At 42.9% G+C, this 13196-nt stretch overlaps 1 protein-coding gene and 1 long non-coding RNA gene across 2 annotated transcripts in view; both read right to left on the reverse strand.

Moving 5' to 3' along the window:
• The window catches only part of LOC123970371 (NLR family CARD domain-containing protein 3-like), a 12747-nt gene extending 4954 nt beyond the window's left edge, over nt 1-7793 (reverse strand). Inside the window, exons 1-5 of the mRNA XM_046048384.1 lie at nt 7572-7793; nt 5702-7493; nt 5109-5282; nt 4774-4953; nt 3811-3984 (exon numbers count right to left, since the gene is read on the reverse strand). Of these exons, the coding sequence (XP_045904340.1) occupies nt 3811-3984; nt 4774-4953; nt 5109-5282; nt 5702-7493; nt 7572-7614 (2363 nt within the window). The 5' untranslated portion in view covers nt 7615-7793. The remainder of the gene's footprint in view (nt 1-3810; nt 3985-4773; nt 4954-5108; nt 5283-5701; nt 7494-7571) is intronic.
• Nucleotides 7794-12384: 4591 nt separating this feature from the next.
• On the reverse strand, nt 12385-12773 carry LOC123970390. The gene is made up of 2 exons (XR_006824962.1): nt 12717-12773; nt 12385-12547 (listed from the first exon to the last, which is right to left on the reverse strand). It is a non-coding gene; the product is annotated as an uncharacterized LOC123970390 (long non-coding RNA).
• Nucleotides 12774-13196: the final 423 nt, after the last annotated feature.

Below are 13196 nucleotides of genomic sequence, written 5' to 3' on the forward strand. Positions count from 1 at the left end.
GGGGGGGGCCGGGCCTTGTTTATGAGGCTAGATGCAGATGGGTAGAAGCTGTTTTTGTGTCGAGAGGTTTTGGTCCTGATGGACGCAGCCTCTTGCGAGAGGGGAGAGTCTGAAACAGTTTGCGGCCGGGATAGGAGGGGTCAGCTGCAATCTTTGAGATGAGCCCAATGAGGGTGGTGTCGTCCACAAACTTCAGGAGCTTGACAGACTGGTGACTGGAGGTGCAGCTGTTGGTATACAGGGAGAAGAGCAGAGGGGAAAGAACTCAGCCTTGAGGGGATCCGGTGCTGATGGTCCTGGAGTCAGAGACATGTTTTCCCATCTTCACATGCTGCTTCCTGTCCGTCAGGAAGTCTGTGATCCACCAGCAGGTGGAGTCAGGCACGTTCAGCTGGGAGAGCTTGTCCTGCAGCAGGGCTGGGATGAAGTAGCAGAGCTGAAGTCCACAAACAGGATCCTGGGGTAGGTTCCTGGGAAGTCCAGGTGCTGGAGGATGTAGTGAAGGGCCATGTTTACTGCATCATCTACAGACCTGTTGGCTCTGTAGGTGAACTGGTCCAGGAGTGGGTCTGTGATGGATTTAAGGTGGGACAACACAATGCGTTCAGAAGACTTACACAAGACATTACCTTAGAGGCCAGGGCGTCTGTAGTCCCATGGACCTTGGTTTTTTGGGGACAGGGATGATAGTGGACGCTTTGAAGCAGGCTGGCACATGGCATGTCTCCAGTGAGCTGTCAAAAATGTCTGTGGAAACACCGGAGACAGCTGATCAGCACAGTGCTTCAGGGTGGATGGGGAGACAGAGTCCGGCCCCGCTGCTTTGCGAGGTTTCTGCCTCCTGAACAGTCTGTTGACATACCTCTCCAGGATGGTAAGAGAGGGGGAGGAGGTGGGGGATGAGATGGTGGACTGTGGCCGATCAGTGGTGTGACGGGGGATGGTGTCAGGTCTGTCCCATTGTCTTTCAACACGACAGTAAAACTGGTTCAGCTCGTTGGCAAGGCGTCAGTCGTTCATGGAGTGGGGGGATTTAGGTTTGTAGCTGGTGATCTGTCTGAATCCTCTCCAGACAGAAGCAGAGTCATTCCTTGAGAACTGGTGTTGTAGTCTCTCTGCATACAGCTGTTTAGCATCTCGCACCTCCTTGCTAAACCTGTACTTTAACGCCCTGCACCCTAAACGCCTCCTCCTTTTCCAACCTCAGCTGTCTGAGCTTAGCTGTGAACCAGGGTTTGTCATTGTTATAACTCACTTTGGTGCATGTTGGAATGCAGCTGTCCTCACAGAAGCTGATGTAGGATGTCACAGCCTCTGTAAACTCATCCAGATTGTTGGTTGCAGTCCTGAAAACATCCCAGTCAGTGCAGTCCAAGCATGCCTGAAGATCCTCTACAGCTTCACTGGTCCATTTCTTTGATGTCTTCACTACAGGTTTAAAGAGTTTTAATTTCTGTCTGTAAACAGGAATCAGGTAGACCATGACATGGTCAGAGTGACCCAGTGGACTGCGTGTAACGGCGTGATTGGCACTGCTAACTGTGTGTAACAGTGATCCAAAGTGTTCTCCTCTCTGGTTGAACACTTAATAAACTGTCTGTTTTTGGGGAGTTCTTGGCAGAGGTTTCCTTTGTTAAAGTCACCAAGAACAATGACAAGGGAGTCCGGGTTTGTCTGTTCCACACAGTATCTGGTTGGCCAGCATGCGCTGTGCGTCGTGCACGTTGGCGTGCAGCAGAATGTAAACACTGACCAGAATGAATGAAGCAAACTCACAGGAGGGGATAAAACGGTTTCCAGTTTGATTAAAAATTCCAGATTAGGAGAACAGTGCTGCTGAATCACTGTCACGTCGGTACACCAGCCATTGATAATTCAAAAACAGATACCTCCACCTTTTGTTTTGCCGGAGAGCTCTGTTTCGCGATCCGCTCTGTAGAGTTGGAAGCCAGCCAGCTGCAGAGTCCGGTATCGGTTCACACAGCCACGTCTCCGTGAAGCACAGAACAGAAGATGAATAAAAGTTTCTGTTTTTCCCCACCAGTAGCTGAAGTTCATCCAGTTTGTTGCACAGTGAGCGCACTTTGGAGAGAAATATTGCCGGTAGCGGTGTGCGGAGTCCCCGCCGGCGGAGGTGCACGAGCAAACCGGCTCGTTTCCCTCCCTTACGGCGCTTCATTCGGCTAACAACAACGAGAGAGCCCTTCACCAAAATGTCCAACAAGTCCGCTGATGACACGAGAAAAGTGGGAAATAAATCCGCTGGAGTCTTTCTCTCTGTCTTTCTTTCTTTCTTCTTCACTAAAGGTGTTTGTGCAGCAAAAACTGATGGACTCACAAAAATTGGCAGGTGGATTCCAAATTCCACCCACTACTCGGGCAAAAAATGGCACTCATTGACCTCATGGTGACACTTTAAACATCAACTTATTTTTGCAATCATCTCAAAAATGGCTTCGTATGGAGTCAAACTTCTTTCATCATTTTAATCTCTGGATTCATCTGCACATTTGCTCCAATAGTCTTCTGCTCTAAAAATTTCCAATTTGTATCACTTTTCTCAAAAACCTATTTTTGCCAATTCACCTGAAACTTTGGCAGGATCGTCTACGGACTTTGCTGATCTAAAGTGTTTCTTTACGTACAATTTTACATAAATATTCATAAATCAAACTTGGTTTAAGCTATTGTAACCAAACTTGGGGCGTCCATTTGGATGCTTGGTCCGAGCTTTGCTGAGCAGTCCTGGAATATTCTTCCACAATGGGGCGCCACATATGTGAAAAGTTGATACGTTGTAATTTGCTAAATGGCTTTGTACAAAAATTTGGTTTGTACAATCTAGGGTCACTACCAAGTTGATGCATTAAATTTGGTATTGATTGCTTAAAGCAGGCGTGGCTTATTACAAGAAATGTACATTTATACACATTTCTCATTCCAGATTTTAAAAAATCTAAGAAAATCACCAGTACTTCTTAGAGAGCTTGATTTTTTCCAGAACATCCATTGATACGTGACAAAAGTTTGCTTCCCTGCAACCTATGGTCAATTCAGAAGTCATTCTATATTTTTCAGAATATGCTAAACCAATTAACATCTACATCTCCACAAGTCTTTGTTCAAACTCCACCAAAATTAGCCCACTGACATTCTCTAGATGGCTGATATCAAGTTTTTCAAAGGGTTTTCTTATCGGTCAAACAGTAATTCTGCAGTGATATTCAATATCTTGCTGTCAGTGAGTCACGTAGTCTTGGGATATGAAGTTTTAGGGTTCAAATCCCCAGTTCACCAAGTCCTACTTGCCAACAATAAGGTGTTTGGATAATAGTGTTGCAAAGTTTTCCTATTTTACTTGTATCACGTCACAATTTGTTTTATTTTTTTCCAAAGAAGTGTAAGCATAAACCTTAAAACTTGGATACAAAATTTTGCAGGTGGGCTAAACATTTCACCCACTTGTCAGGTGTATATAATTACCCTGTCTGATTTCAAGGTGATGCTGTAAAACTCTTGCGTTTCCGTAATTATCTCAAAAAAAGCTTGGCTTCGACTCCAAATTCTTTCATCACTTTAAAAAATGATCGGAATCTGGTCTCTGAAAATGTCACATGTTGCATTTTTAACGAGATGTGAAGATCGTTGCCGCTTGCGGCAATATTATATTATATTACCATTTATATAACTATAATATATTAATTATTATTAATTTTCTGTAACACTACTACTTTTACTGTTCAGACTGTTCAGCCCTCAGTTTGTCAGTGACAAAGAAACAATGTGTAAAGTTTTGTTGTCTGTTCATACCTGAGAGTGTCCAGTCTCCAGTGTGGATCCTTCAGTCCAGCAGACAGCAGCTTCACTCCTGTGTCTCCTGGATGATTGAAGCTCAGGTCCAGCTCTCTCAGATGGGAGGGGTTAGACATCAGAGCTGAGGCCAGAAAAGTACAGCCTTCCTTTGTGATCCGACAGCCTGAGAGCCTGGAGACAGAGAGACACACACACACACACACAGAGTGGACATCTGATCTATTGTTGATGTAAAAATACTGATCAGAGCATCTTTAATGACAAAAATAATATTTTGTACAATCATTACTGTTAAATTCTACAGATGATATCAGATGACTGGGAAATCACCCAAATGCACCCCTGTGGAGTTAAAAATTACTAACCCTAACTTCAAGATTTTTAAGATGACAATTTAACCCTGTCTAGGAACCTAATCTTTCACTGAAATAAAGGTTAATTGGAAATTTAAAATGGCCATAAAACTTGTGTCCCCAACACACACACATGTCAAATGCTGACTGAATCTCTTGGGGGTCACACCAGGTTGTCAAACCAATTAGACCAACAGACCCGGTCATCAAACTCCACAGCATTGTGCTTTGAAGAAAGACACACAACCAAAGGTTAGAAGCAGTTAAAGAGTTTAAGAGGTTTTATACATCCAAAGAACTTCTATAAAAACCAGACCAGGAGTTTAATTAAGGCAGGCGTTTATTTGTTAAAATGTGTCCCCACACAAGTTTTACGGTATTAACTTTTAATGATTGTAACTGTTAAACTATGCCCTAGGATTCTTAACCCGTTGGGCGGACAGTGAAGCTAGGTGATGCCACATAATTTTAAGAAGTGCATATGAAATTAATTTGTCAAGATATTAATATTCAAAGTGTAGGTTCACTACATGTATATTTTAAAATTTTAACTTGTATGTCAAACAACAGTTAAAGGGTTATCTCTCAACAGAAGCTTAATCCTGACCTGAGAGTCTCAAGCACACAGTGTGGTTTCTCCAGCCCAGCCGAGAGCAGCTTCACACCTGTATCACCCAGGTCGTTGTAACTCATGTCCAGCTCTCTCAGACGAGGAGAATAGGATTGGGTGCCGAGAACTGAGGCCAGAGCTTCACAACTTCCGTCTGACAGATGACAGCCAGTAAGCCTAAGAATATGTATGAAAACACATTTGTGTAATTCATGTTGGTGAAAAGTGCTTTCATAGCGGTATCTTAAAAGAGGAGGGAAAGAATGACATAGAAGAATGATAACACCATGTGGTTGTTATTGTTCACCGTTTGCAGGTTTATTAATTCAAACCTGAGAGTTTCCAGTGTAAAGTTTGGAGTCTTCAGTCCAGCAGAGAGCAGCTTCACTCCTGAATCCTGCAGGTCGTTGTTACTCAGGTCCAGCTCGCTCAGACTAGAGGACTGGGAGCTGATAACTGAGGACAGAGCTTCACAGCTTTTTTCAGACAGATTGCATCCACTCAGCCTGAAGGACAGTTAGTGATAAAGACAAATAGATAATGTTTCTGCCACCAAAAATTACAACACATCCCATTTCTATGGCTGCCCTTACTGAGTTAATAAGTCCTTAGGATCTCAGGTGACGAGAAAGGTTTTTTAGATATCATTGGAAACAGCAGATACTGAATCTTTCACAAATTATACTCACATCTCTGGGATCCCAATAGCCTACACAAATTTACTTTAGCTTTAAATTAACTACAGTGTGACCGGTCTTTTTTATTTCAACAATGTCTGCATTAATATATGTTGATGAACAACATGCAGGTTTCAGTTAATCAAATATTCAATTTGTTGAAATCTTGTGACACTGAGACTTTCATTATTTGAGAACAATCCTACACATGTGATACAGTTGGTATCTTCAGTTTTCTGTGCACTTACAGAGCTTTGTTGGAGGCTTTGACCACTGGCAGCAGCCTCAGAAGAGCCTCATCTGAAGCAGAGTATTTCTTCAGGTCAAACACATCCAGATCTTTTTCTGATGACAGTAAGATGAAGCCCAGAGCTGACCACTGAGCAGGAGAGAGTTTATCTATGGAGAGACTTCCTGAACCCAGGAACTGTTGGATCTCCTCCACTAGAGAACGGTCCTTCAGTTCATTCAGACAGTGGAACAGGTTGATGTTTCTCTCTGGAGACCGATTCTCTTTGATTTTCTTCTTGATGTATTCAGCTGTTTCCTGATTGGTTAGTGAGATACATCCTGTGTGTGTCACTAGACCTCGTAGGAGGGTCTGATTGGTCTGCAGTGAAAGACCTGCGAGGAAACGGAGGAACAAGTCCAGGTGTCCATTTGAACTCTGCAAGGCCTTGTCCACAGCAATCTGGTAGAGATGTTTCATTCTAAATTTTTGAGACCACCAGGAGGTTGGTTGTTTTTTTGACAGCAAATTAACACCAGATTTGATGACTGTCAGATGGACATAAAGAGCAGCCAGAAACTCCTGAACGCTCAGATGGACGAAGCAGAACACCTTGTCCTGGTACAGCCCTCTCTCCTCTCTAAAGATCTGTGTGAACACTCCTGAGTACACTGAGGCTGCTCTGATATCGATGCCACACTTTCTCAGGTCTGATTCATAGAAGATCAGGTTGCCTTTCTGCAGCTGCTCAAAAGCCAGTTTTCCCAGACACCCAATCATCTTCCTGCTCTTTTTATTCCAGTGTGGATCTGTCTCAGCTCCTCCATCATACTTGATGTTCTTCTGTTTGGAGTGAACCACCAGGAAGTAGATGTACATCTCAGTCAGGGTCTTGGGCAGCTCTCCTCCCTCTCTGGTCTTCAACACCTCCTCCAGAACTGTAGCAGTGATCCAGCAGAAGACTGGGATGTGGCACATGATGTGGAGGCTTCGTGATGTCTTGATGTGGGAGATGATTCTGCTGGCCTGCTCCTCATCTCTGAACCTCTTCCTGAAGTACTCCTCCTTCTGTGGGTCATTAAACCCTCTGACCTCTGTCATCATGTCAACACACTTAGGAGGGATCTGATTGGCTGCTGCAGGTCGTGTGGTTATCCAGAGGCGAGCAGAGGGAAGCAGGTTCCCCCTGATGAGGTTTGTCAGCAGCACATCCACTGAGGTGGACTCTGTAACATCAGTCAGGACCTCATTGTTGCGGAAGTCCAGAGGAAGTCGACACTCATCCAGACCGTCCAAGATGAACACAACCTGGAACTCTTCAAAGCTGCAGATTCCTGCTTCTTTGGTTTCAGGAAAGAAGTGATGAACAAGTTCCACCAAGCTGTACTTTTTCTCTTTCAGCACATTCAGCTCTCTGAAAGTGAATGGAAATGTGAACTGTATGTCCTGGTTGGCTTTGTCTTCAGCCCAGTCCAGAGTGAACTTCTGTGTTAAGACTGTTTTCCCAATGCCAGCCACTCCCTTTGTCATCACTGTTCTGATTGGTTCATCTCTTCCAGGTGAGGCTTTAAAGATGTCTTCTTGTCTGATGGTTGTTTCTGGTCTGTCTGGTCTCCTGGATGCTGTTTCAATCTGTCTGACCTCATGTTCATCATTGACCTCTGCAGTCCCTCCCTCTGTGATGTAGAGCTCTGTGTAGATCTGATTCAGAAGGGTTGGGTTTCCTGCTTTAGCAATCCCCTCAAACACAGACTGATACTTCTTCTGCAGGTGACATTTCAGTTTACGTCGACAAACTGGAGCAACAGTTCCTAAATGATAACAGAATAAATCAGTGAGTGGATGTTAGCGTTAATATGAGAAATGTCTTGTGTGGAAAATCCTCTTACTGCTCTGCAGACAGTCAGCCAGCTTGTCCTGCTTCATGCTCATCAGGAAGTGCAGTGTGATCTTCAGAAATGCCTCTCTGCTGATTCTCCTCTGCTCTTTCTCCTCACCGTCCACCGCCTCCTTATCCTCACTGTGTCTCTCCAAGCATTCTGGGTAATCTGGACTCAGAACCTTCTGGGCCTTCTTTAACTCGTTCTTCACAAAAGTTAAAATGTTTTCCTCAAGATGCTGGAAAATAATAACACTTTGAGTTATGTTTTTCTTTCACATACAGGTAAAGAAGAAGTTGTTGTGGACATTTTCACACCATAAATATGGAGTCCAGGTCTGTTGGATGCTGCTGGAAAGACTGAGTACCCGAAACCTGCTGGTCTCTGTGGAGAAAACAAAGTATGATAATTTCAAATATCAATAAATAGATGTTTTGGCATTTTTTGCTTTTTGGACATTTAATGGATTATAATGACACATTAAGGTTGATCTAAGTAGCTGCTCACTGTCATTTGTGAGACATATTATTTATCCCATAATTCTTATCTTTATCACAAATTCTGGTCTGTGTCTTTATACTCAACACTAGGGTTGTGATGAGACAGTGAAAGGCCAAATCCTCAGTTCAAGAATCTGCAGTTTACCTACCTCTGAAGGATAAAGGACACTTATTCAAGGACCACCAGGTGCACATTTTAGACAGAGAAGATGGTTGGTTTGAAAGAGGGGTCAATTTACACAAGCCTTTTACACCCGGGTTGAGAACCAGTCTCTTTACTTGTCCCCCACTTACAATGCTGCTCTTCAATCACTTCCCAGGAAACTAAAAAAACATTCACTTTTAGCCTCAGGTGAAGATGCCAACAATGGTCATTAAGACGTGGTCTCGGGTGTCTCCAACGACCATAATGACTGTCGTTACAACAGCCAGAAGCACTAACGAACCAGCAGTATCGAACATCTTGGCAAACGACCCCACAGAGGTTAAATAGCCGAGTTTCTCTACCAGTCAGTCAGAACTGAAGAAGTCCCATGGATTAGAGACAAAATGTCTTCAAGTATCTTCAACGAAGTCCAGCTGCCCTTGATTTTAACATTCCTTGGATAACTATGACCTGGATGACTGAAAGCCTTCACAGACATTGACATTCAATGAATAACAAATTATGTTCTGATTGTTAAACGTAACCAAATTCTTACAAGTATTAGGATTGGAAATTCCTTTCCCCTTTCTTTTCATTAATATATCTCTAGGTGAAATTTGAGAAGCCACATACACACTAAGGCATTTTGATTTAAATTATACTGGATAGCACTGTGGCATCACAGCAAGAAAGTTGCAGTCCCGGCCTTTCTGTGTGGAGTTGGCATGTTCTCCCCGTGTCTGCGTGGGTTTCCTCCAAGTGCTCCGGTTTCCCACACCCTCAAAAACATGTTAGGTTCTGCAGTCAGTGGCACTGATCAATGACACTGGCTCAGATCTGGAGTTGGTCCCCGGGTGCTGCACAGTGGCTGCCTACTGCTCCCTTTAGGGATGGGTAAAATGCACAGAATGAATTTTGCTACATGTATGTGACAATAAAGTACCTTACCTGACTTATCTTAAAAATGCTCAGCAGAGACTGAGAAAAAAGTGTTAAAGTCTGTGGCATTTAGATTTCTGATGGCCTAGGGAAAGAAACTATTCTTTACTCTGTTTGTCCGACTCTTTATGCACTTGTACTGTCTGCCATATGGAAGGAGATCGAATAGATGGTGACCAGGATGGTAGGGATCCTTACTTATTGTCCTGGCTCTGATGAGACCCCGGGGGGGGGGGGGTCTTCCAGCTAGCCTGGCATTATACAGTGTGTGGCTGGAATCAGTGCACCAACTTTTGTCATTATTGATGCTAAAAGAACAAACGGACAGAATAAACCAATCTCCAATGCAAGGCCCTCACTGATTCCTACCAAAACACCTGGGCAGTTGAATATTCCAGAACATATTTATGGAGAAGCAAGTTCACACAGAGAGGGCAACACTCTCACTGCAGAGAATTCAAAGTTTAGGATTAGCAATAGAATTATAAAAAACACTTGTCTGAGGACCACCAGATGCACATTTTAGACAGAGAAGATGGATGAACGAAGGTTGAGGTCAAGGGCAACTGGACTTAGTTGAAATCATCCAAGAGACTTCTTCAGTTCTGACTGACTGGTAGGGAAACTCAACCCTGGTGTAGATGCTTCCTTGACACCTCTTTCAAACTATCCATCTTCTCTGTCTAAAATGTGCACCTGGTGGTCCTCAAACAAGTGTCCTCTGTCCTTCAGTAGACTGCAGAGTCTTGACCTGAGGAGTTGGCCCTTCTGTGTTGAGCCATGCGTTTCTGCAGTGGTTGTTTACTTTCTCCAATATACAGGTCTGTGCATTCCTCACTGCATTAGATCTCATACTCTAGATTGCTTTTCTTGTGTTTGGGTGTGCGGTCTTTGGGGTGGACCAGTATCTGTCTTAGTGTGTTCTTGGGTTTAAAAAACACAGAGATGTGGTGTTTGTTGAAAATTCTCCTGCGTTTCTCTGATACTTCAGACACGTATGGAATCACAAGGTTGTTGCGTTTGACCTTCTTTTCCTCCTCCGCGGTAGTGTTGGTCCTCTTCCTGGATCTTGTGGCTGTTTTCACAAAGGTCCATTTAGGGTATCCACAGGCTGTAAGTGGTCCCTTCCGGTGGTTCTGTTCCTTCTCTCTGGCTTCGGCACTTGATGTTTTGTGGTCCGCTCTGTGTTGCAGGGTTCTGATCACCCCTAGCTTGTGTTCCAGTGGGTGATGGGAATCAAAAAGTAAGTATTGTTCTGTGTGTGTGGGTTTCCTCTAAAGCCCAATTTGCAGGCTCCTGTCCTCTTCAATGTTATCCAGATATACAGCACAGTCCAAGAAGGCCAAACTGTTGTTGTGTGTTCACACGAGAAGATGTTCTCGTGTGAACTTGATGTTACTGTCCACGAAGTTAATGTGTTCTGTGAAGGCTTGCACTTCCTGGCTTTTAATTTTGTGTCATCCACTTACCTGTACCAGTGGCTCAGTGCTGTTCCTCTGAAGGAGTTGAGGGCTTTTTCCTCCACTTCTTCCATGTAGATGTTTGCCACAGTAGGTGACACTGGTGAGCCCATTTTGTCTGTAGAATCCTCCGTTGTATTGGAAATAGGTGGTGTTTAGACAGAGGTCAAGTAATTTACAGATCTGGTCAGGGCGTTTTCTTTTAGTAGCCGTTTCCTACGGTTTCTACTGCCTCCATGGTGCGGATGCAGGTGAACAAAGAGGTCACATCATAGGACACCATGGTTTCATCTGATTTCATGGTTTCATAATTAAATGGAGAATGAAAGTTGAGACCAGCTGGCAGATCATTTTATGTCATGACTTGACAGAAGTAGAGCTGCAAAATGACAAACTCTCCTGGTTTAAAGTCTTACCTTTCTTCAGCAGAGTGCTGTCCAGCTCTGAAGTTATAAGGTTCAATTTTGGAATGGTCACTCTTCATGGACACACAGCTGGGTCCAGGAGAGTCTGGTCTCTGCTGACAAACACTGACAGAAACAGACAGACAGAGCAACACACCTCTCAAACCTTCAGCTACACATTTATGGTTAACATTTAAAATCTGAAGACAATCAAAGTGACCCAGTTCAAAAACAGCAAGGGGATCCAAAGTTACATAATGCACTACCAGGCAGCCAGGAGCGGTAATGGCAGAGACGCCGCCTTATTACAAGTCATTGTCCTATCAAAATGATTTTGAATCTGTTATTTGAAGATAATTTACAACATAATGTTGCTTTGAAAACAATATCACATTGGAGTTTATGCTTTTCATTTTAATGTTTAATTACAGCTCTCTGTGTCCAACTATTAGTAACCAAGTCACCCCAAGTCTAAAGAGAGCGTCCACCTTAATGTGGTAGAGGGATTTGCTTACCCTCATTAGCCTGGGAGCAGAGTTGTAAAATGGTAATATAATAATAAATAAAGTGTTTGCCCCCTTCCTGATTCCTTCAGTTTGTCACACTGAAATGTTTCAGATCATCAAACAAATTGAAATATTAGACAAAGGTAACACAAGTAAACACAAAATATAGTTTTTTAAATTAAGGGTTTTATTATTAAGAGAGAACAAAAATCCAAACCTACCTGGCCCTATGTGAAAAAGTAATTGACCCCCTTCAATTATGAATTAACTGTGATGATGAATCACATTTTTTGGAAAGCTGAGTTCAGTTTCACTAGCCACACCCAGGTCTACTTATTGCCAAACCTACTGAATCAAGAAATCTCCTAAATATAACCTTTCTGACAAAATGAAGTAGGCTAAAAGATCTCAAAAAGCAACACATTATTCCATAATCTAAAGTAGACAAATGAGAAACAAGGTTGTTGACATCTGTCAAACTAGGAAGGGTTACAAAAAACTTGGAACAGCGATGAGCCTTCCTAGGAGTGGCCAGCCTACCAAAATTACTCCAAGAGCCCAGCGACAACTCATCCATATGGTCCCGAAAGAACAACAAACTAACTCACCGTCAACGAATAAAGATATGGATTTGGAGTTTACTTTATATTATGGCCGGAGAGGCGTTAAAAATATGTAGGAGGAGTTAATGGACCAGAAGGAGGGATAGAGGTATGAAAGAAAAAGGGTGTGGAAACATGAATGAAGAGATAAAGGGAGGAAGGGAAGAGAAAGCCTCATTTGATAAATTTAAAGTTTTTTTATGTATACATTTATATTTTCCTGTATAATTAGGTTCGTGAAATCAATAAAATCTAATAGTAAAGCATTTGGCAACCTGCATGTTTATTTGCAACACATCTTTAACATTTTACTGTCAGCATTGGGTGTTCTGCTTTGACTTGAAGTTTTCTTGCCATGTTTTTTGTAATACCAACATTTGAGGCTGTGGGCATGTTCATAATTGTGATGAAATCCAACCTAGGTCTTGTCTGTAGGACATGTTATAGACAAAATTAAAAAATACACATTTTTAAGAATACATTTTCTGTAGCTCTTCAGCAATGGGCTTAAAAACAACACACACACACACACTTTCAGAGCTTTCAGTGTGAACGAGGATGGTGGATAGATAGTGGGGACAGATAGAGATCTTCTTACCTCTGAGCTTTGGTCTGGCTGCCATGTTCCCCCCACAGAGTGCTTTTAGAGGGAGGGACTCCCTCCTCCATCTCCTCACACTGATTCATAGCAGAGGCCACACCTTCACACAAACACAACTACAGGCTGTCAGAGCCATACATTATTTACGTCTATAACAGAATACAGGATTTCTGGTCATGTTATCAATCCTGAGAGGAACATTTTAATAGTTCAAACTGGAGTCATATTGGAGTCATCTGAGCTTGACTTTAAAGTGCTGCCAGCGTCCCCTATAGGACTGAATGTGAATATGAACATCCAGAGAAAAGTTCAGAAAAAACAGAGAAAACAGGAGAGAATTTGTTAAAAAGCAGCAGCAGCAAACTTAAAAAACATGAAGATGAAGAAAGAACCAGCAGCAGCAGTCTGTTGGTGAAGAAATGTTGATGTGCATCTACAGACGAGGAAGGAAACATCTGCTGCATTTTGAACACCCGT

Source organism: Micropterus dolomieu, linkage group LG04 (assembly GCF_021292245.1).
Source record: "Micropterus dolomieu isolate WLL.071019.BEF.003 ecotype Adirondacks linkage group LG04, ASM2129224v1, whole genome shotgun sequence".
Classification (NCBI taxonomy): domain Eukaryota; kingdom Metazoa; phylum Chordata; class Actinopteri; order Centrarchiformes; family Centrarchidae; genus Micropterus; species Micropterus dolomieu.